The sequence below is a fragment of the Falco biarmicus genome, chromosome 17 (genome assembly GCF_023638135.1).
Source record: "Falco biarmicus isolate bFalBia1 chromosome 17, bFalBia1.pri, whole genome shotgun sequence".
Taxonomy (NCBI): domain Eukaryota; kingdom Metazoa; phylum Chordata; class Aves; order Falconiformes; family Falconidae; genus Falco; species Falco biarmicus.
In genome coordinates, this window is record NC_079304.1 from 4,899,022 (window position 1) to 4,922,061 (window position 23,040).

Consider the following 23,040-nt stretch of genomic DNA (forward strand, 5'->3'; position numbering starts at 1 on the left):
CAGAACATGGAACTCTGGCAATGGGTCGTGTTTCTTTTGCATTTATATCATTCTGTGTTATTCAAAATCTTCATTGATTTATTCAGTAACTACAGCATGTTGTTAGATTCAGCTAAGTCAGTTAATTTTAAATGTTCATGAGTTACAAAAACATCTCTGTGGCTTATTTTGAACAAAGTAGTCTGTGTTTCTGTTTCAGAGGTACATGCCACAGGGTTCAACTATCAAAATGAAGATGAAAAGGTTACTCTCTCCTTTCCCAGTACTCTTCAGAAAGGTAAGAGCTATTTTCCTGCTTTCTGCTGGCTTCCACCATGTGTTTAAGATGTTTGCATTTGAAAAAGCTGGAGGGTAGGACAGCTCTGTCTTCCCTGAAGTTTCTGGCTGCAAATGTAGTGCTCCCTAGGGAGTCTGTCCACTATAAGGCACTTTGTGTGAGCCTCTGGAATTGAAAATGTTGTTTCCCTAATGGTGATGTTTCCTTCCAGCACCTGAAGTGACTCTAATTATTTACCTGCTCTTGGGAGTTAGGTTCAGAAGCTGTTTATGTTAGCTACTGATGATCTGTTTTCCTCTTACCAAGAATGAGCTAATCTGAATTACTGCAATGTTTTCCTAGGTGTGAATGTACTAATTCTTTGCAAACTGCTACAGGTTTTTGCTCTGAGTTTGTTGATGGAAACTCATCTCCTCAGTTTGAATAAAGCGGTTTTATTTCATGTTGACAAATACAAATATAAAGACTCTAGGGTGATAAAACTTCCGTGTTTAATTCTGTGGAATATTGGCATCCTGCCTCTCTGATCAAGATTGGGTTTCCCCTTTTGCACTGAGACATGGAGGGCAGAATAAATCCTGAGACTAATTGACTTAGGGGCTTGAATGCAGCCAGTGCTCCATCTTGGCTTTTGTAGTAGATTTCATAGGATGCTGTTCTTACATAGTAGCCATCTGATATATTTTTGCAAACCTTACTCAAAGGTAAGGATTGTAGGATCAGACTTCTCAAATAGCTTAAGGTAGGTCTCTCCCAGTTATTGCATTGTGTTTAGAAGATGAGAATGAGTACTGCAGCAGCCCTGATCTCCGATCAATGCTAAAACACTGTGGTGAGTCTGGCTTTGCCTGCGTTGCTCCGCTGGAGCTTATTTTGTGTGAGGAGTGTGAAGGGGTTTGAGGGGGGCTGGCGGGGTGAGTTGAAGGGACATCTTATTTCAGAAGGGCAGTGGGCCAGCTGAGTAGCCTGGCCTGAAGGTCCAGACCAAATAAATGTTCTGTCTGGCACGTGCAAATAACAATGTCCCATCTGTTTCTATTACAGGGACAGGGACGCTAAAGATAGACTTTGTAGGGGAGCTGAATGATAAAATGAAAGGTTTTTACCGAAGTAAATATACCACCCCTACTGGAGACACACGCTATGCTGCTGTCACGCAGTTTGAGGTATGGGCTATATTTTTGTTTTCAGGGAATGCCATCCTTAATACAGGAGTTACGCTTACAAGAAGCAAAGACACAATTTCCTAGCTTTAGCTATACCCTCTGGGTGAATTTCAAAAATCCATATTTTTTTGCTTCTTGCTGTTGGTGTGGATGGGTAATACTAAAAGCAGCCTTTACATTGCAACTTCAAGGTCAGTAAATTCTGACCAAGAATCATGGTGATGTGTGATGCATCATGTATATACAATAGCTGCAATGTTTAAGAACAGCTGTTTATTTAGATGTGGTCAAATACCTCTGTATAACTTTCCCTTGTGAAGTATATTAATTTTTTCAGTAGGGCACTCTGCCTTTATCGCAGTGTCTTAATGACATCCAAAATGTGAGCCAGATTCTGTCTCAGGTATTATGTAAAGCCTGGACCTAATGACAGAATTTTATACCATATTGTAATTTCATAGTTATCTGCCTGGTTACATAAAAACATGGAGTACTTGCCTAGTACAAATAGAACATTTCTTGGGTGCAGTCTACTGACGGAATGTAAATAGGTGGTCTTGTGTTGTATGGTCTGTGAACGCCTGGGTGCCCTCTCTGCTTTCACATGACTGAGCTTTGCCCCTGTCATGACTCTGCTAAATTTTGCTCAGACTGTAGAATTCCATCAGAGCACAGAGTGCTTTTCATCTGCTTTTTTTTTTTTTTTTTCCTAACCAAGAGTGAAATAAGTAAGACTAAAATGCTCTGATGGAGGTCAAGAGTGTCAGTGAAGCAACTGTACCAGTCACTAGCCATCGTTCACCCAACTCCTTGCCTGTAAAATATGCTGAATTTTTGTGTGTGTTTTATTGCCACAATCTCTTGTGATTTCTTTCTTTAATGCTTTTATTTCCTTCAGGCTACTGATGCTCGCAGAGCTTTCCCTTGCTGGGATGAGCCTGCTATTAAGGCAACTTTTGATATTTCTTTGGTGGTTCCTAAAGACAGAGTAGCTTTGTCAAATATGGTAAGTTTTTGATGTGCAAGTGAACAGTGTTTTAAATAAAACCACAGTAACATGAGCTGATTGTTTAGTAGTTAATAGTGTGTCTCGGTAACAGACAGAATTAGGAATATAGGCTGTCTTGTTAGTTATTACTAAGCTGCAATAAATTGAAAAAGCTTTTAAAAATATGAAATCGTTTTGTCAGATGTTAGCACAAAACCTAAACAGGTTGTACAAACCATGGTGGTGGTTTAAAAAAAAAAAAAAGTCTTAGCATATGTCAAGCCACGTGCTGCTTGATTAAGAGTGACTGGAAAAAAAATAAGCCTTTGTGTTTACATAGCTGTTATAGCTACATAAGCACTTGAGATAAATAAGCTTTTTTTCTGCTCTAGAGAATTTCTGAGCAGAACTGGGATAAAATGTGCAAGTCTAAGTACCTCTGCCACAAATGCAAGTGGGCATTTTCAGGTTGCTACTTTATATATGGTGCGCATATTTCTAGTGTAATGTTACTGAGGAAGAACAAGTCTGTTTAAAAAGAGCCTTTTAAAAATTTATGTATTTATTTAATTAATTCTAGTAGCTAACTTTCATAGTTACCTGTAAAGTCTAGCCTTGTCCACTGACCACATGGTTATGGTTTCTGTTTCAGAATTTAAAGTGAAGGCCTGGTGCCTTGTTGGGGTGTGGGTAATACTCTCTTTGGAGGACAGCAGTCGATAGCTGATGTGTTCAAATGCTTTTGCAGTAATGGAATATAACTTAGAAAAGTGCACCTCCATGCGTGACAGAGCTTTTTTAGTTAGGAGGGGAACTACATTGTGATCCGTGTTTTAAAATGGTAAAAGAAGTCCTTTCATTTTAAATGCGTGACTCATAATGATGGACTAGTTAGCCAAATGTATTACGTAATGCAGTTTCACTTCCATGAAACTAACAAATTCCCTTTCATGTTAAAAGAATGTCATTGACCGGAAGCCGTACCCAGACGATGAAAATCTGGTGGAAGTGAAGTTTGCTCGCACCCCTGTAATGTCAACGTATCTCGTAGCATTTGTGGTGGGAGAATATGACTTTGTAGAGGCCAGGTCCCTCGACGGAGTCTTAGTGCGCGTTTACACTCCTGTTGGCAAAGCAGAACAAGGAAAGTTTGCGTTAGAGGTAAATGCACTCAGTGTCACTTCATTATGGCTGTAGTGATCTCTGACAGCTGGACATGGTGCTCTCCACTCTGCAGTCACCTTAAATCCATGCAAAGCTTGTGGGACTGGTTGGTTTTTTGCTTTAATGGCTCGGAGAGACTGGGCTTGCTATGAAACAGAATTTCAGCTGTGGACAAACTGATGTCTATAGTAACAAAAATAATATGGTTTAAGTCAGTTGTGCTTTGGTGATGTAGACTTTGGTCCAAAGACGATGAGAAGTACTGAAGGGTAGGCTACAGCCTGGGAGAAAAAGAGCATGGGAGTCTTCCGGACTTGTGCTCTGGATGCTGGGAATGGGACTTCCGGAAGAAATCCTGTGTATGCAGCTTTCTTAGGCTCGTGTCAGTCATAAATTTTCAAGTTTTGTCAGTTGTTCCAAGTTAACATTTTTCCTCTTATTTCTTACAGGTTGCTGCTAAAACTCTGCCTTTTTATAAGGACTACTTCAATGTTCCTTACCCTCTTCCTAAAATTGATCTCATAGCTATTGCAGACTTTGCTGCTGGTAAAGTAACTCACTTTGTTGATGAACTGTATTTTATTTGAATTTTAAACATTTAGGAAGAGGTGTGTATCAATATCAATAAACCTTTGTATTTATTTTATAAAGGTGCCATGGAGAACTGGGGCCTTGTTACTTATAGGTATGCTGTTAAAATACTGTCTTTCCCCCTCTTTGTTCACTAATTCTTGGAAGTAATTGGATTAGTTTTAGGGAGCTGTAATTACTGGGTATCATCCCAAATAAGACTGAGTAAATACCTTCAACTCTTGCTTCGGTTTGGATAATTTTGACTTCTGCAGCAGCGTGCGTTATTGTACAAATCTTAGGAGGGCAAGAATGAGCTATTACGACTACTGTCCAAGAGCGTGAGATTTTTTTAAGTGTCTGGCAGCAGTGCCTGTTCTACAAGAGAATTTTCTTGGTCCCTTTTTCCCCCGTAGAAGTTATTAACTTACTGACACAGCGAAAGAGTTTCTTATTTTAATGTTGTAGGCAAGTTGGTAAATATAGCAGCCACAGTATAACCATGTGGATGTGAGTAAATCAAAAATATTAACTTGCCTTCCTTTTCAGTTATTTTTTTCTTCATCTGATCAAGCTTTTGTACTTTTGCTTGATATTATTACATTATCTGTGCTCATTGTTAGAATGATTTTCCTTCATTTTGTACAACGTTGGTCTTGTAAGCTTTGGACTTTAAATCCTGAAATAGTTTGAATTTCTTCTGCTAAATTTGGCCTTAAAAAAATGAAATGGAAATTTGAGCCTAGGTTTCAAATCTACTTGTCTGCTTATTGCAATCCTGATGAAATCTGATATTTTACTCCCTGTGGAAAAAAAAAATATTTGTCCTTGATGAGTAGAATTTTTGGAAGCCTTTCTTAATTGCGCTGTTAATTTCCACCCCCCCACCCCCCCCCCTTATGCTTAGCTTGGCACGCTTGCTTTATCCCTTTGGGGACAGAAGGTTGGCATAATCTGCAGGCACCATCCATGTTTTGAGACATTTTTTTTCCCCTTTTGAGTTGCAGCAGTCCAGAAGTTCTTTCTGACTGACCCACTAAGTCCTGATCGTGACAGGGGTCTCTGTAGCGGAAGGTTGTGGGCCTGACCTAGGCAGCACTTGCGTGTGTGGATGTGTGCCCTGTGTGGAGAACCTTGCACATCTGCAGTGGCGAGTGTAGCGCGGCTGCTTGTGCACTTGGAAGAGTTGGAATTCCTTTGGGGATGAGGGAGGCAGAGAAGACTTGCTGTGCATACATCGTGCAGTGCAAAGGGAGTTACAGTTAAGGTTCCTAGATTATGTAGGTGAGCTATTTTATAAATAAAGGATAAACTTTCTTGTTCCTGCCTGGGTTTTTGCACTTGTCTTCTTGCATGCCGTAAGGAATTATTGCTCCAAAGCCTTCCAACAGCTGTGGAACTTACCAAATAATGTAATGTCTAAACTGAAATAGCTTTTGGTTTTTTTCAGTTGTACTGATCACTTTTTAGCTTGCTTAGGTAACTTAACCTACTTTTGATTGTGTTTTTTTCCTTAGGCATGTACCGCTCTGTTCAGTTATTTTTCTCTCTTAAATACAGGGAGACTGCATTGCTCATTGACCCCAAAAATTCCTGTTCTTCATCTCGCCAGTGGGTTGCTCTGGTGGTGGGACATGAACTTGCTCATCAGTGGTTTGGAAACCTTGTGACCATGGTATCTAACCATTAAAAGTTTGCCTGGTTTTCTTTGACATGTGCTTCATATCATGTGTGTGTTTAAGTGCCCCTTAGTAGCAGGCATGCTATCTTTAACATAAAAATATATAAATATTTAAACAGTGCTTTATTACCACTTCCTTCTTTACTAGTATGTTCTTTAGAAGTATTCCTAGATATTTTCTGTGTGAAGTAATGTTCGGTTGTTTGAGTATAACCCTAGTTAGAGTTGAGCAGGTGTTCCATGGAAAGGATTTTGGCTAGTTAGATTACTTAGAAGGAATAATCCACTCTTTTCCTTTCAGGTAGGCATGATTCATTCATCAGGCTTTTATACCAAGCAGGTGTAACAGTACCAGTACCAACATGGCAAATTGTTCTGGGCCAGTAGCTGAAAAGTTGCTCAATAGGAACTCATATGAATTTCTTTGGATCTAGCTGTCTGAATAGTTTGATATTTAAGTCATTTTGGTGGGGATAAAAGTGTATGTGAGACAGCAGGACTGAAATCTTTAAATAAATTCTGTTTAGTGCTAAAATCTGAAACTTTTATCTGTCAGAGCTTCTGCTGTTAACAAATGGCTTCAGCTTACTCTGTTAATTAGATCGGACATTCCTTTTGCCAAAACCCTGCAAACAGATGCTTGAATCCAAATATTTCACAGGTTAGGTATTTTCTTGTATTGCAAGAAACCAGTGTGTTTAGTAAAAAAAAAGCATGGCCTCTGGAGCCCCAGATCTGCATTGTTCTGGCTTTTTGGCTGCTTAAATTAAGTGTGATTGGATGGAAGAAAGAACACAGTGTAAATACTAATTACAACGCTAAGCAAAGTTTGTCAAATTTTGCTATAGCACCATGCCTCTTAAAATCTAGTCAACTGTGTCCATTCCTGTATGTGGTAGCACAAGTAGCTTCCATGTGAGAGCAACACAATATTTAAACACAAAGGTATTATTAGTGTATTTTTAGCTTTTAGTACAGTTGAGCAGCTGGAAGCAAAGAGAGCCAGCATCATGTGACTAGAGAGCACTGTAGGATGCCAGCAAGTGCCTTAGAGACCATTAGTGACCCATGAACCATTCGTGGTCCTTTTGACCGTTGAGAACTGTGTTAGTAAGCTAAAGAATGTCTAAAATTTATATGGAATTAGCTTTTTATTTTCCTTTTGAAGTTCTAAGTCTTCCAAAAATTTTCTTCTGAGAATTTTTGATGCAACTGTGAAATATGAAAAGTTAGGTTGCCAGAGGAATACGGGAGAAAAGTGGGGAGGTGAAAAGATGTCGAGGTCCATCCTAATTGCCCAAGAATCTGTTTTGCAATTGTATTAATCCTTTGGTACCAATTTGCAACCTTGAATTTGCAACCTTGAATTTGGAACCTTGTTTTGGAAACAGATGCAATCAGAAATCTTGAAGAAAATTGGATAGTCTCCACCCTGAAGTGGGGCTTATCTGTGCAGAGCTTTCCTCATGGAAATTCCGCCCTCCCTGGGGTAAATGTTTCATTCATAGTAGGAACAGTACTTTGTGGGGCAGCTTACTGGACTGATGCTGCATCATGTTTGGTTTCATCTGCTTAAAGGGCCTATATCGTCATAGCCATGCTTCTGAGTTAACCACCCCATTCACATTTAAAGAATGGTTGGTAGGTGCAGTTACGGAAAAGGGTGTTTTCGTCCTCAGTATCCATAGCTCATTTCCTTACCTCTCCTACTTCATTAAATATTAGAAGTGAAAGGAAGAATTTCAATGTCAGTGTGACATTCTTATCTTAAAAAAACCAAGCCCACCTCTGGCTGGTGAGAAAAAACTTTTAACTGTTTACTAGACTTCAGGTTTCCATAATCTAGAACACTTGTTCAGATGCCAGGTTTTTGTCTTTATGTAAGCATACTCTTTAGTGAAAAAAGAAACCTCAAACCAAACAAAATAGCAGGTGCTGCTGTTCAGTTTGGGAAAGAGACTGTTGCTGTGTTGCCCACAGTTGCTGCTGGACTGAACTGTAGCCTTGCATGTCACTGACACTTTTCCCTAATCTAGGTAACGTTCATGGCTGTTCCCTCAGTGGCTCTGCTCAGACCTCTAGTCTAGTCGCCAGGAATTTCCTTTCTACCTGATGCAGTTCTCCTCCATGCGGAGTTTCTAAAACTTAAGACAAGGGGAATGCAGTCACTGGGTGCTGATTATTCTTCTTAGGCCCATGACTTCTTTATAGAGAGGAATTTGTGCTTACAGGTGTTGCCTGTTTCTCTGATTTGTACTAAACTAGGCCGTTACCAGCTTCTCTTTGGTGCAAATGTATCATTAATTAAATGAAGCTGTTGGAATTTTGTTCTTTATTCTGCTTTCTTATCTTTCCAGGAATGGTGGACCCATCTTTGGCTGAATGAAGGATTTGCCTCCTGGATTGAGTACCTATGTGTAGATCACTGTTTCCCAGAATACGATATCTGGACTCAGTTTGTTTCTGCTGATTATACACGAGCTCAAGAGCTTGATGCCTTAGACAACAGTCATCCTATTGAAGTTAGTTCTGGTTTTGCTATTGATTGTCTCCTTTTTTTTTTTTTTCTGTTAGCTGTGTGTAAGCTTTTTTCCTATTAAGAAAAAAAGGAAACTTTGGAGTCATTCATGATGTAAAGGAAAACCTAAGGTTGCATTTACACTTTCTGGATTTTCCTCTACTTGAATTAGTATTTCAGAAGTGAGGTTTGAGGATCTAATGATGGCTCCTTCTGGAGTTTTTCTGCTCTACTGACTTGAAAGGGCAAGGTTGTGATCAAAAGTCATCATTATTTGTGTTTTGGTTTGGTTTCTGATCAAAGTGGGTAGTTTTCTGGCCCTTGAGCACAGTGAAGTGTAGCAACTGACTGACTTCAGCGCTCAGCAACATAAACCAAAGTGCAGCATAGCCCAGAGCCTGAGCTACCAAACCTTGCTGGGCTTGTACTGGTTTCCGTCTGAGGCCACCTTAGGTGTTTTCTGCGTTGTGCTCCCAGAACTGTGAGTGTGATGCAGACGGTTCAGAAATCAGTAGGATCTAGCTGGGCTTACAGCTTTAGAGACAAGCAGTAGTTAGGTGATGAAGAGAAGGTGGAAGTATGTTTGACCTATAAACCGGTCCTAACCCAGCCATATGTGAATAAGATTAATTGACTGGGTGCAGAGATTCCACGAAGACAATTTAGTGATGGATATGCATGCGCTTTCTTCAGTGAAAGAACTTCAACACTAGAACGAGCAAAATCAAAATCTTATGGCAGCTTAAATGGTTCTCACTGTTAATTATCCTGTTTACCACAGGTTAGTGTTGGCCATCCCTCCGAAGTAGATGAAATATTCGACGCTATTTCTTACAGCAAGGGTGCATCTGTAATCCGAATGCTGCATGACTACATTGGTGATGAGGTAAAAAGATTGTTGTTAAAAAGCCGAATGTAGATTGTCACATCTTTTTACAGTTAAAAAGACTACTTTTAAAAAGAAATGAAACCTGTTTATTCTCTGTTTTGAAAACTTTTCTCCAATTTGCATTTGGGCTCTATTTGAACTTACCTAGGAGAAATTAGGTACTGGGGAAAATGTGGAAGGAGTTACAGATGTACATATTGATCCTAAGGCACCCTGGCAGATTCTTGAATATAAATGCAGTGTGGAGGGACGATAGAAAAGACCTCTGTTTTGGTGCTATTACATGTTCAATTGTATGTTCCCAGGACTTCCGGAAAGGAATGAATTTATATTTAACGAAATACCAGCAGAAGAATGCCGCTACAGGTAACTGGTGGTTATTATATGCTTTTAAGAAAAGTGATTTCCAGGGACAAACTCTTTAGTGCTGAAGTGATGGATTGTTAAACAGCTGTTTTTCCATCTGAGATAACTGAGGTGCAAGGAAAGAATTGGCTTGTTTCCAGTTTCATACAATGTGTCCCCTGCACAGCCAGAATTCAGCATCCTCTAGGGGTTCTCTGTCTCAGGAGTATGTGGCTGAGGTAATCTGAAAGGACTGCTTTTACCGTTGATAACCATGTCTGCGTAGTAATCTAATTTAGAAATAGAGTATGTTGATTTGCCAAGTAAGCCTCTTGCAAGCTTCCTGTTGCAGTATTGATCGCATGTGTGATTAAACAGTTCAAAGTCTTGTCTAACATCTCGCAGCGCTTTCTTTACTTAAACCTTTTTTGCCTATCAGGCATAAATGTGGAACAATCTGCTCTATCAGCCAAAACAGTCCATGTGGTTCAGTCAGCTCCTTGGGCATAACATATGAAAAACTTAAGGAAAAAGATTCTTCTATTTACCATTTTGATTATTTAATGTTCACTTTCATTATACTGTATCACAATGTTTATTGATTGCGGGTTTTGTTAGTAAAGAAGCTTTCTTCTCCCCTTTCTCCCCCATGAGCAGTTCCAACTCTTTTTCTTGCCTGTTATCTGTTACAATCCCATAAAAACACAACCCAAAATGTGAAGGGCAAACTGGAGTAACAATACAGCCTCCCACCCTCTGGTGCCCATGTAGTGTCCTTAATCGCGTCTGACATGTCAAGACTCTGGGAGTCCTTAGTCAGACTTTTCTCCTGCAGAGGATCTCTGGGAAAGCCTGGAAAAGGCGAGTGGTAAACCTATTGCTGCTGTGATGAATACATGGACCAAACAAATGGGATTTCCGCTCATTTATGTGGAAGCCGAGCAGGTAAATATATCTGTGTCTTTTCCAGGACATGACATCAAAAGTTCTGCCTTTAACTGTGTTACGGGATCCAATTTAGTAGTATCCAATTATTTAAAAGATTCTTTTTGATCAGGAGGCAGTACAGTGGGTTGCTTTGTTTAGTGACGATTCTGTTTCTGAAGGGGGGAGAAGTGCAGCTTGCTTGAGGAACCGCGCAAAGTGATATGGAGTTATTCCACAAGCGCTCTAGATCGTGTGCTTTGAGTTTGCTGACATAGCCCGTTTGCTCTTTGTGTGTGAAATGTGTGTTGGGGGGAGGGAATATCTGACATAGCTCCCCATGCCACATGTTTTGATTCTCCGTCCAGTTTAATTATGCTTATTCTACAGGATTGCAGGGTGAGTGAGGATTACTGGCTGGAGGCTGAAGTCAGACAACAAATTCAAGTGAGAAATAGGGCATGTAACAGTGATTAATGCATTTGAATTATTCTTGAGGTAGCTCCTTTTTCTGGAGGAGAGTACAAGTTACTCGGCTTAACAGAGGGCACATGAATGTATTGTGATATACAGAAGCTGAGATTAGATGTTCTGATAATTCCTTTCTCTCTTTCTTTTTTCTCTCTTTTTGTCCTTCCTCAGCAAGAAGATGACAAAGTGTTGAAGTTAGTTCAGAAGAAATTCTGTGCCAGTGGACCATATACTGGTAAGATGAATGCTAAGACCAGGAATGGAGTGTGTATTACTTTTTATGCAACAGCAGCAATTTTGAGAGATGAAACAGCTGTACTGCAGAGCAGGCAGGTGCTCTGCTTAGGCTCAGGTGTTTAAGTATTTGTTAAACCTTTAGAAAATCTAAGGTTGAATGCTCTCACACATGTGGTTTCTATGTTCTCTTCGCATGGGAGAATGGCAGTCCTCTCCAATCTTTGGTTCAGTTTTCATCCTGAGATGCTTCTCTTCTGATGTCCAGTTTAAAGCCAGTGCTGCCATTTGAGGAGCAATGTAAGCTGCTGGGTTTATAGCAGTGCTGAAATAAAAATGCCTCATATGGAAGCCAGCTCTGTCTTAAGATGCAGATTCCACCCACCTTCCATGCTTTTAGAAACGAAAATGTTTTGGCTTGAAAAGTGATTTAGAGATTCTTGGTTTTTAACTCTAGAACTGCCATTTTCCTTCAGATGTGTGCCTTTTTAGATGTAAATTTAAGTAGCCTTGCTTAAACTGCTGCTGAAACTTGTTTGAACACCAGGCAAAGTTTCTCAGTGTTATGTGCATACTTTTTTTTTCCTTAGGCCTTCCTTTTTATTGTTTCTTCTTTTAGGGGAGGATTTCCCCATGTGGATGGTTCCCATAAGTATTTGTACAAGTGATGACCCCACCTGTGCCAAAATGCAAATATTGATGGACAAAGCAGAGCTCACCCTGGTTTTGAAAGACATCAAACCAGACCAGTGGGTGAAGGTGAGTTGTCACAAAGGAGAACATGTTACTGGGAATACATTTGATTGTCACTGTAACATTCCCTTGCGTTTCATTTTCCTCTTTTCCTTTTTAGTTTTTCCCCCCATGGCCCACCCCCCTCCCATCCCCGTGCAGTCTTGTATTTCTTACGGAGGGGCCTCTCTGTGATGCTATTGAATATTGGCTCCTCTTTGCAATGCTTGCTTAGTGTAATCCTTTGCCTTCCAAGAGTAGTCTAGACAATGTAAACTTGAACCTTTTAGGAGTCCGAGCCCAGAAAAACAGTGTGCAATTAGAGGCAGCTTTTGAGTTTAAATGTGGTGGCTTTTTTGGTATCCCATAGTAACCACAGTTTAGTTAAAGTCCATCCTGAGCAAAAATAGTCCTGTTTATCTTTCATTATATGTAGGTTAAGGTTTTCGACTGGCTATTGCCAGACAAGTATAAATCTGTAGGCAAAAAATTTATTGTTGAGGTCCTGTGCAGACACCAGTCAACCTGAATTTAAAAACTGAAAGATGGTAACTGGCTGGGACTATTGCTGTGTGAACTACGGAGGTTGAGAGTAATTTCTAAGCTGGAACTGTATGCCGAGAGGTGACTCCATGAAATAAGAGTTAGTCTCTCTGTATATTAATCGAATCTTCTCGTTTAACTAACATGGGGATTCCAGCTGTTGTGCCTGGATATTCTCTCTGTCTGGGTCCTCCCTGGTAATAGAGGGGCATGAAATGAACAATTCTGAAAATGCCCTGTCTGAATGAGGGTAAAGTTTGGTATTTCTGCCTGCGAAGGCAACAGTTCAGCTCAGTCCAAGGTGAATTTGTGGGACTGCTGGCTGCAAAGTCATCAGTCTGTGAGGTTTTTCAGTGCCATAGACCTGAGGACTGGCAGTTGGACTGCTCAAAATCATAGCAGCAGCACAGGGAGTGACTTCCTGATGAGCTCAGCAGTGTGTTTGGTTTATGCCAGGTACTGTTGTTCAGCCAGCCACACTATTTGACCATCTACACTTAAATGCTAGTAGGCAGTAGCATGTAGCTAGTGTAGGTTGTTGAGCTTACTGGCCTTGAATTGCGTTTACCTTGGGCAGAGGTGCTTCTCCTTTCTTAAGAAAAAGGTTCTGTCAAAATCGAATGGAGCAGGCTGTGGGAGAGAGGTTATGAAAGTTAAGATTCTGGCACCTGCAGTCTCCTGCATTTTATCTTCCTGGTGCATGATTACCCTTAGGTCAGTTAGGATTTACCCCTTTTTTCTCCTTGCTCCTACTTTTAACTCTAGCCTCTGTTTCCTTATGCCAGCGTTCTCTCACCTTCTGTACCTCTTAGTGAGCATTTCCTCTTTGCAATCTTTATAGTCTTTCTCCTTTGGTTATGATTCATTTTTTCTTTTTATGTAAATGATAATGACTGACTTCTCTGACCTCCAGTGCTTTGAGAAATTTCTAGTGGTACAAAAAATGAAAAAGCATTTCCTTATTTGTTCTTTACCTTTAATTGTTTACCCTTTTGGTACTTTTCAGTTAAACCTTGGAACTGTAGGGTTTTACCGTACTCAGTATAGCCCTGACATGCTGGAGAGTTTAATACCAGCGATCAAAGACCTCTCCCTACCCCCTGTGGACAGGCTTGGCCTGCAGAACGATCTGTTCTCTCTGGTAAGCAACTCTTTGCTGTTTGCCTGGTAATGAAAGCTACAGTAACCGCAGAAATTGGTGTCTGAAGAGTCAGTCTCAGTTTCTGGAGGCAAAGTGCCATTGGGATTACTGCATACATCTAGCTATTAATTAGCTTGACAAGTTCTAACTTGTATTACAAGACTTAAATCCTATGGAAGCAGTCTGCCTATAACTCCTGCTGCACTGTTCTCTGTAGGGGTGTATTATACTATAGGGGTTTTGACAAAATTGTTTTGAGAACTTGCTTTCTTGCACCTCGTCAAAATAAGGATATTTTAATGATCCCCTCAATGACACTTATCAAATGCTATCAGCACCGTGTGCTTTATTCCATTGGGCTTGTTGTAACTGTCCTCCACTGGAGGAGGTGGCTGTTGGGGATTCTTACTTTTAAAAAGCAAAGTGTTGCTAGCTCTGAACAATTAGTTACTGTACTCTGTAGTTCAGATTGTACTTTCTTATTCTTGCTAGTCGGCAAGTATATGGAAACTACAAAATGTGGGTTTGATACCCTGCCTCTCTAGCTTTAAAGGTTGTAACTCTTGTCGTGGCTTAGTTGAAGGGGTTTGAAACTGTACCCTAAGTCATTTCCCAAACACTGCAAGACTAATCGGACAGAAAAACGAGCAAATAATACATGCAGGTATATTGTGTTAGACTCCTAATTTGCCAGAATAATACAAACGCTGGAGAAAACAGGAAATTCAGTAAGTCAAGAGCAATGGGCAAGAATATTACAAGTTGGGAGCCATCACCCTAGGAATGAGGATCGGGGCAGTGTCAGTTTTAATCATGTTTTTATCACAAGTGAATATAGCTTAGCTAGTGACAACTGATCTTCACCACATTTTCGGTATCGTAAATTACTGGTCTGGTTCCAGATTAACAAAAGCCTAAGCATTCTGGTTGGAGAATACCTACTGTAGGTGTTATCAACCGATACTGTCGGTGTTATCAACTGCATTAAGCATAGAAGTGTTTTTTATGATGCTGTGGAGCAGTTAATACAAAATTTTTCTGGCAGAGGTGGAAAGGCAGTACTACTATCAATTAATGGGAAGCAGCAAGCAAAAATGACTTCTGCAGTTTTATACTCTCCATTTAGCAAAGAGCAAACCCTAAATCTCTAAATCTTTACAGTGTTTAGTTAAAATAAGGTTTTGGTGGGTGTAGTATCTGGCTGAGAATAACTCTGGGGGTTTGCTTTTTCTTGCAAGCATTGCTGCAGTTTTAAGTGACTTAATCTCCTTGTCTGTTTCTTGTTTGCAAAATGTCCTTATAATGACATAGCTGTCTCCTTGTAAAGTGCTTACCTGTGTATAAAAAGCATTGTGTGCCATGGAGCAGACGGCTAAGGTGCTTTGACTAGCGTTAACTCACCTCCACAGAACCCCACAACAGGGAAAATAGAGTTTATATGCAGGCTGTGCAAACTGAACAGGGAAGACTGTAAAATAATGTGATGAGCTATTAAATGTCTTAATTCTATTTGGTAGTAAGATTAATCTGTGTCTTTTCCTCTCCCAGGCCCGAGCTGGAATCATTAGCACTGTAGAGGTTCTAAAAGTCATGGAAGCTTTTGTGAATGAGCCCAATTATACTGTGTGGAGCGACCTCAGCTGTAACCTGGGAATTCTCTCAACTCTCTTGTCCCACACAGACTTCTATGAGGAAATCCAGGTGTTCGTGAAAGATGTCTTTTCACCAATAGGGGAGAGACTGGGATGGGACCCCAAACCTGGAGAGGGTAGGAAACTTCTGCTGTGAAATCCTGTAGTGGTTTTCGAAAACTCATGTGTAAATAAGCCATCAAGATTTTGGGAAAGGGGAGAGAAGGGAGGAAGAGGAGTCTGAAGTAGGCGTGCAGGGGTATTTTTATACTTAAAAACTTTCGAACACAAAGCCCCAAAACAAACCTCTGTTATCAGGCAGAAGTTAAAATGGTAAAACATTTCCCTACCTGATCACTGACTGATAAAAATTCTTTGCTTTAGCTTTGCATCTGTTGGAGTGCATGAAACTTCTTAGACTACAAGGATGGAAAGCCATGTACGTGCATGTTTACTTGTCCTAGTCAGCCCTGTTGTAGATGCAAAAGGTTAATATTACTGACTTGGCTCAGGTTACAGGCCTAGCCTGTTGTGTTTGGGCTGGAATCATATCCTGACTCTCACCGTAAAATAAAAATATCAATGTATTCTCCAGCTGGCACCAATGAGAGTGAGAAAAGGCCTTTAGATATCCTCAAGCATGTGGAAGGATTGTTATACACCTCTGCCCTGATCACTCTAGGTGGAAGAGCACTTAATTGTTGAATTGTGTCTCCAAATAATTTTTTTTTTTTTCCTCCTACTCACTCATTAGGTCATCTAGATGCCCTTCTGAGGGGTCTGGTCCTGGGCAAACTAGGAAAAGCTGGGCACAAGGCAACGTTAGAAGAAGCTCGACGCCGATTTAAGGACCATGTAGAAGGAAAACATATTCTGTCCGCTGATCTGAGGAGTCCTGTAGGTTATTGTAAATTTTAATTCCGAAAAGACTGTCCCCCACTTGGCACTGTGTGCATCAAACTCTTTTTTTCTTTCCAAGAGTCCATTGAACCCCTCTTTCTAAGAATAGGGAAGCTAGAGGAAACCAGTGCCAAGGTATGAGACCAGCTGGTTTTGGCAGAGGTGGTGGGAGCTTGGATAAGTCCAGTTATGAAGCAAGTGATACTGTGGAGCATGGTAGAAACCTCCCTGTGTTTCTTGAAGCAAGTAAGCCTCATCTGACCTGGCCAATACTTAGTTATGACTAACAAGTTCAGTTGTACCCATGCTGACTGCCACAGAACAACTCTGGTCTCTAGATGATGTTGCTTTTGGGGTTTTGAAGACTACTTGAAGTGCAGTGCCAAACCCGAGCTGACTTCTAATCATTTACATCCATCCATGACCAGCTTACATCCTCCAGGTTTAAAAGCACCGTGGTAAACTGCAGGGATTGTGGGAGAGCTCTGCAGGCGTCAGCTTGGTCCTGCAGAGCACAAACTCTAACTATGGTGGATGTGGATGGAGTGTATGTGAAGTACTTACTAGCTAGGTGTTGCGTGGCACAAAGATTTCTTGTTCTGGTGTTTTGCTGTGGTTGACATTACCAAAATTTTGCTGAAACTGGGGAAGAGGTAAAGGAGTTGATGCATCTCTCAAATCCAGTCTCAAAACATAAAGGGATCAGTGCTGGTGTCTTCCAGATCTGCTCACTTGTCTGAAATCTAACCCAAATATGTAGAAATTGATTGTTGCGTTTCTAGAAGTGTGGTTTTTTTGAAGGACCTTCCTTGTTTATGCTCTGTCTTAGGTATATGTAACTATTTTGAAGCATGGAGATAGTACTACTTTAGACACTATGCTGAAGGTGAGTGCGCGCTCTGTTGTTAACACTGCCAGCTTATGCCATGAAAAGCTAAATAGTCCACCCTGCAAGTTGCTTTAAGGTGTAGTTTATCTGCAAGCAGGCTCAATCCAATGTTTTGCAGAAGATGTGAACACTAGGGCTTCTTTACGTTGTTCCTTGGTCCATGTGTAGTGTGAAATTGCCACCTAGTGGCATCTCTCATTTTAGGATTATTTTTCATTCCTCGGAGGCACGGTCCTACTTGACCTTACATAAACAGCGGTGAAGATCAGTTTATTACTAATGGTACTTCCTGATGATGTACGTGTAATGAGGTCCATAACGTGGTTAGCTGTGCAGGATGATTCATGAACAAGTTCAATTTGTCACGTCCTAGGCTTGAAGGCTAACCTAGCAGCTCTAGCATATACAGCAAGGTCAGTAGTGCTAGGTTAAGAAGTCAGCGTTTAATACCATGCACTAATATTATTCACTTTGGCTTTGAAGCTTCACAAGCAAGCAGATATGCAGGAGGAGAAGAACAGAATTGAACGAGTTCTTGGAGCCATCTCTCAGCCAGAACTGATTCAAAAAGTTCTCACCTTTGCACTTTCAGTAAGTTATTGGAAAAGCTGCTGCTTCCTTACCTTGGGAGAATAAGTGCGTTCAGAGCACTCGGGGATAGAGCCCTGTGTGCATATAATGTGCTAGAATAGCAGAAATAGTCTTAACGATTAAATCTGAGCTGTATCTTAAAAGTATGTGAGGAAAAGAAAAGCTATTGTTGACAGATTAGGTGCAGAAATGCATAAAGACAACATGCTGTATTTGTTGTAACAGTCTTGAATGCTTGTCTACATTTTCCTCTTCAGGAAGAGGTACGTCCCCAGGACACGGTATCTGTTATTGGTGGAGTAGCTGGAGGCAGCAAGCAGGGGAGGAAAGCTGCTTGGAAATTTGTTAGGGACAATTGGGAGGAACTTTATAATCGATACCAAGGTGGATTCTTAATATCCAGACTAATAAAGGTATGTACAGCTGTGAGAAAAGTCCCATTCACCTACATGATCAAAACTAAACTGTTACATTTGAAATGCTAAATGCTTACCCTTCGTCAATATTTTTTTTCCTTCAGCTAACAGTGGATGGATTTGCAAATGATAAAATGGCTGCAGAAGTTAAGGTAAGAAATTTCAATTAAAGAAGCAATTAACCTCATCTCTGACAACCACTGTGTGCTCTAGACTGTGAGCACCTGATGGAAGGGCCATGAGTTTCTGTGCGGTTTTTGGTTTTGAAATGTGGCTCTGTCTCTGACTCTTTTGACTGTTGCCTAGTCCTCTAGTTGCACTGCTTTAGGTTGAGTTATTTTACTGAAATACCTTAAATTAGCATTTTCACAAAGTAATGTGCAGCTTCTAGTGATATCAGTTTCGTTAGTTTTAAACATTCATTTTAAACTTTTATAAAATCCAGCACAGTCTGTAGCGGTGGTGTTGAGACTCCCCAAAAGACAGCCTTTAAAGATAAATGTAGCAAAATTGATAGCAGTTACAACTTCCATAGTAAGCTGAGCCTTACAGCACCACTTTCTTTCTCCCCAGACTGACAGGGCACATTTGGGGCTGTCGGCGCTAGCACCCAGGGACACCCTGGGGGAATGAACGTGGCGGATTTTGGCTAAATTCCGTACCAGAGGTCCACATTTTATGTGGTCATTTGTTCTGTGTACTAAGAGCAAGGCTTTGACACAAGGCAAATTAATGGGTTTGCAGAGAGCCTGTCTTGAAGTCGGTGGCTCAAGGTGATGCGATTTCATCACCGGACTCGAGCATCCCCTCTGACCTGGGAGTGCAGGCACTGGTCTTGGTAGAGTTTTGAGAATGTGTGTAGATTTTATTTAGTCATTGCCCGCACTTCTACAGAGACTCCTTCTTGGAAGAAGAAACTTAAAAATACCACTTTCTTAAGTGAAACTTAATTACCACTTTCTGGTTAGGGAAATGCTCAGGAGGAATTCTTATTTCAAAGATAAGCTGAGCCATGAGCTCTATCTATTGTTTTTTATCATCTAGTGATGTCTTGTTAGAAACGATTCAGTAGCATAAGTGATTTTACAGAGAAATCTTGCACTATACTTTTTTTTTTCTTAGAGAACACTACAAAACATTTACCAGAACAATCATCCATAACTAAATCATAAGTACTTTCCAAGAGAACTTCTTGAGATGGTACACCTAGCTTTTAGCTAGAGTACTTACTGTGTCTGAGTCTCGATGTCACCTTGTAGTGTGCATTAGTGTGAGGTGATCTGCCAAATACTGGGAAAAGCCTGCTTGTGGGAAGAAGGGGATGAGTCTCGGCTATGCCAGCTTTACTCTACCCTTTCCCCAGTTGTAAAGTGCAGAGTCACGGCAGCCTCTGGTGCAGTTTCTTCGCAGGGATCAATACTGTTGATTCTGGAGGAAGAAATGTGAGACTATTCAGCAAAACTCTTGAGTGCTGCCGGTGCTTGGAGGTCATTATGCAGCTTGGCAAGAGGCCGAGGTAGAATGCTAAGAAATCTGATACCTGGACAAATGCTTTTGCAAAATGGCCTTGGGCTTCCGTTAGTGTCTTCTTCCAAGTATCCAGAAATACACACTTGATTTGCTGCTCGTTTGTTTGCCTCCCTGTGAGGGACTGAATTCATCTCTCCCAGTGCTGCTTGCTGTCCCTGGCAGCAAGGACAAGATGGGACAGGAGGCAGCGTTTGGGCTGGTTTGTAGAAATGCTACCGTGGCTTTCCTTTAGCAGAGAAACGGAGGCATTTTGCTGTTCCCAACTTGGGATTACACGTCTTGCCAACTCGGCAAGCACCTTGCAAATCTTTCAGAGCCTGTGATGGTGGTGGGAACAGATAGCATGAGCTAGAGTCAGATAAGGAACGTAATTCACCAAAGCATTTCTATATGACCTAGGGAATTTGGGGACTTAAAAGCTGTAATTCTGTCTATGCCTGTTTATACCCTTATGGATGGTTGTGTGCTTTTTATACAGGCCTTCTTTGAGAGTCACCCAGCTCCATCGGCAGAACGCACTGTCCAGCAGTGCTGTGAAAATATTCTGCTGAATGCAGCTTGGCTGAAGCGGGACGCCGAGAACATCCACCAATATTTTCTGCAGCGCAAGGCCCCACCAGCCATGGTGTGAATCTGTGCATGCCACTGCTGCAGTCCTGCTGCCGCCTCATGGGGAGAGGGAGGAGCTACCCAACAGCTGATTCATATGCCAAGAATTTGGAGTCTTTTTCTCAAACCAATGGGGATTGGACAATGAATGTAGTTAACTGGTTCCTGCTCACACTCCAGATTTAAATTCTATTAAAATTATCAGCAATTCAGCAAAAAACAGAAAAAAAAAGAGAGAAAAAAATCTGTAAATATGATAGTAATAAAATAGAGCATAACAAAACTGTGAAACTTCCTCAAGCCTTGTCAGTGGTTAAAATATTTAACACCCCCCTCCTGACACTCTTATTGACAGATGTTCTGTTTTTTACACCCTCCCCCAGCCCTCCCCAAAAAAAGGAAACCAGTGGTTTCTAGGTCAGTGGAATTTTGTGGAGAATCTGGGGCAGGAATGGGTTAATGCCTCTGAGCGTTGTGTGGAACAGGTCAGTTGGAAAGGCAGGTAGCTGGTATAACATAGAGTCTGTGCATCATTCGAAGTGCGAGGTTTTGGGGAGATGTTCCTGCAACCCCCCCCCAATCCAAGGATAGTAGGTTCCCTCCCTTTTGTGTTACCTCTCAGCAAAAAGAAAAATGTTCTGTTGCTCTTCGGTTTTTCTCCTTGGTTCTACTTGCTGATGTCCTTCTTAGAGATAACGGAATTGTAAGGAAACATCTTTCATAGCCACATTAAATAAGAGAAAGATACATGCAATTTTTTTTTTTCTTACTAAATTGCACCCTCAAAATGCATGCAAATGAGGAGATGATTACTGTGTGACTGGTTCTCCTGGCTGCTGTTAGGGCAGGTCTCTTCTGTTCAAGACACCGTTACTTGTCTAAAAGATCCAGCTTGTTCAATCTCCTCATGGCCGTAGCAACACTAGCTTTTCGTTCCTTTCTGTGATGTTGATGGTAATTTGATTCAGAAGCCTTAAATTAGTTATGACTGGCGTGATGATGAAGTCTAAGCTGTGTGCCATCATTTACTTCACAAAGCAGCGTGGTCTACTAACCAGACACAACACCCTCTAATACAAAGGTTGGAGTTCCATATATTTTATTTTTTTTTCCTTTAACAGGAATTCGTATTTGGTGTGGCTTAACTGTATTTCAGAAGGTCATCAGACTAACTGTCAGACTGCTTCCCTGAAACATTTTTGTGCTATTGTTTAAAAAAAAAAAAAAAATTAAAACAGTTGGCGTTAATAAAAATGTCAATGTGAAATTCATGTCCTGATCTTGTGTTCTGTTTGAAGCCTGAAAGAGTGTTGCTGCTTTCAAAGGACCTAAACCTCTGAGGGAACAGCGGAGGTCACGTGTCGATGGTGTCTTTAACAGCCCCAAGGAAACCCTTGTTCTCAGCCTTCTCCTCTTCTGCTATCAGTGCTAGGTCTTAGGGCAGCTGAATGAGCACATACCGTACTGATCGTAAGTAGATCTTGTGTAATCTGAATAAAGATTGTAGTCAAGCGCTAAAGAACTAACCAGGGCAGAATTTGGAAAGGAAGGGAAAGGAAAGGGGGGGGGGAAACCCTGTGAGTAAACAAATTTCTGTTAAACACTTGAAAAGCTGAGGGACTCTGCAAGAGGGAAATAGTATTGTGCAAATGCTGCTGATGCCAACCACGACGAGCCAGGGCAGGGCTACACACCAGAAATGGGCAAGTTTGGGCAGGTTTATAGTAAGTGGAGGTGCAGTGCTCCTGAATATTATCACACTGGTTGGTATCCCTTGGGCTAGTGTGGCTACATGGTCAGAAACGAGATCGAAACAGGAATTCTGTTTGTCCCGAGTCATATCTGTTAACTTGACTGCTGTTTTTTCCTGCTGTCAGCACTGCAGATCCAATGTAATTTCGGAAGAGTAAGCTGGTTTCTCTTCTGCTTCTTGCACATTGACAAAATAACATGCAAAGTTGTGATTCCAGCATGACTGGTGATGTATGAAATGAGAAGTACTGTAGCTGCAAGTTGAGGTGATCTTGTTTTGACTTTAAACAATGCAAATGACATGCAAGCAGTTGAAGGAGAGTGACAAAAATAACAAGCTTGTGGTCACTGAGCAAACTGAATAGTCTCGGCAGACTGACTAGTCCTAGTCTCTTCTGCATGCAAAGAAAGTAGATTTTAATTCTTCGTGAAAGTAAGTTTGGGATTTGTCCACTTAATAGGAAATAATTTTTTTTTTTTTCCATTGGAGACAAACTGATGCTCAGGAGAGGGTCAGGACAAGAACAGCAAGAGTTATTGTGGATGAGGAAAGAGATGAAACGGGGCTCACATGATGATTAGTGAGGATATTGCCCGTAAGAACTGAGTGTATTCACTGGGGCAGTTGTGTGCTGGACACTGCACCTGCATCAGGGATACCTGAAAGGATACGGAAGCCGGCTCTTAACGAGGACTCTGCTGTATCTGTGCAGGTGAAACACATCTGAAGAAACCCTGACATATTCTTTCTAGTCCCTGGAACAGGCTCCCAGGGAGGCGGTTGGGGCACCAAGCCTGTCAGAGTTCAAGGACTGTCTGGATGATGCTTTTCATCACATGGTTTCCTTTTAGGCAGTCCTGCGAGGAGCGGGGAGTTGGGCTCGATGATCCTTAAGGGTCCCTTCCAACTTGAGATACTTTATGATTTGTTGCTGCTTTAACTTACCTTTTTGATAACAGCGCTACTACCTGGCTCCAGGCTTGGCATTTACAAGTAACCTTGTCCTTTGGCTGCCTGTCTGCCTCCCTATCCCTCCTCCAACAAAACCACAAAAAGCTTTCATCAGTGAGCATCCCCC

General features: G+C 41.2%; 1 protein-coding gene across 1 annotated transcript in view; it reads left to right on the forward strand.

Moving 5' to 3' along the window:
• Nucleotides 1-21,480, forward strand: part of NPEPPS (aminopeptidase puromycin sensitive) — a 39,719-nt gene extending 18,239 nt beyond the window's left edge. The window contains exons 3-23 of the mRNA XM_056362188.1: nucleotides 200-277; nucleotides 1,322-1,443; nucleotides 2,342-2,449; nucleotides 3,392-3,592; nucleotides 4,045-4,141; nucleotides 4,247-4,280; nucleotides 5,726-5,840; nucleotides 8,204-8,368; nucleotides 9,146-9,250; nucleotides 9,559-9,619; nucleotides 10,434-10,543; nucleotides 11,165-11,228; nucleotides 11,847-11,986; nucleotides 13,509-13,643; nucleotides 15,192-15,411; nucleotides 16,029-16,171; nucleotides 17,004-17,060; nucleotides 17,547-17,654; nucleotides 17,912-18,067; nucleotides 18,175-18,222; nucleotides 20,079-21,480. Of these exons, the coding sequence (XP_056218163.1) occupies nucleotides 200-277; nucleotides 1,322-1,443; nucleotides 2,342-2,449; nucleotides 3,392-3,592; nucleotides 4,045-4,141; nucleotides 4,247-4,280; nucleotides 5,726-5,840; nucleotides 8,204-8,368; nucleotides 9,146-9,250; nucleotides 9,559-9,619; nucleotides 10,434-10,543; nucleotides 11,165-11,228; nucleotides 11,847-11,986; nucleotides 13,509-13,643; nucleotides 15,192-15,411; nucleotides 16,029-16,171; nucleotides 17,004-17,060; nucleotides 17,547-17,654; nucleotides 17,912-18,067; nucleotides 18,175-18,222; nucleotides 20,079-20,231 (2,420 nt within the window). The 3' untranslated portion in view covers nucleotides 20,232-21,480. The remainder of the gene's footprint in view (nucleotides 1-199; nucleotides 278-1,321; nucleotides 1,444-2,341; nucleotides 2,450-3,391; nucleotides 3,593-4,044; nucleotides 4,142-4,246; nucleotides 4,281-5,725; nucleotides 5,841-8,203; nucleotides 8,369-9,145; nucleotides 9,251-9,558; nucleotides 9,620-10,433; nucleotides 10,544-11,164; nucleotides 11,229-11,846; nucleotides 11,987-13,508; nucleotides 13,644-15,191; nucleotides 15,412-16,028; nucleotides 16,172-17,003; nucleotides 17,061-17,546; nucleotides 17,655-17,911; nucleotides 18,068-18,174; nucleotides 18,223-20,078) is intronic.
• The last annotated feature ends 1,560 nt before the right edge of the window (nucleotides 21,481-23,040 follow it).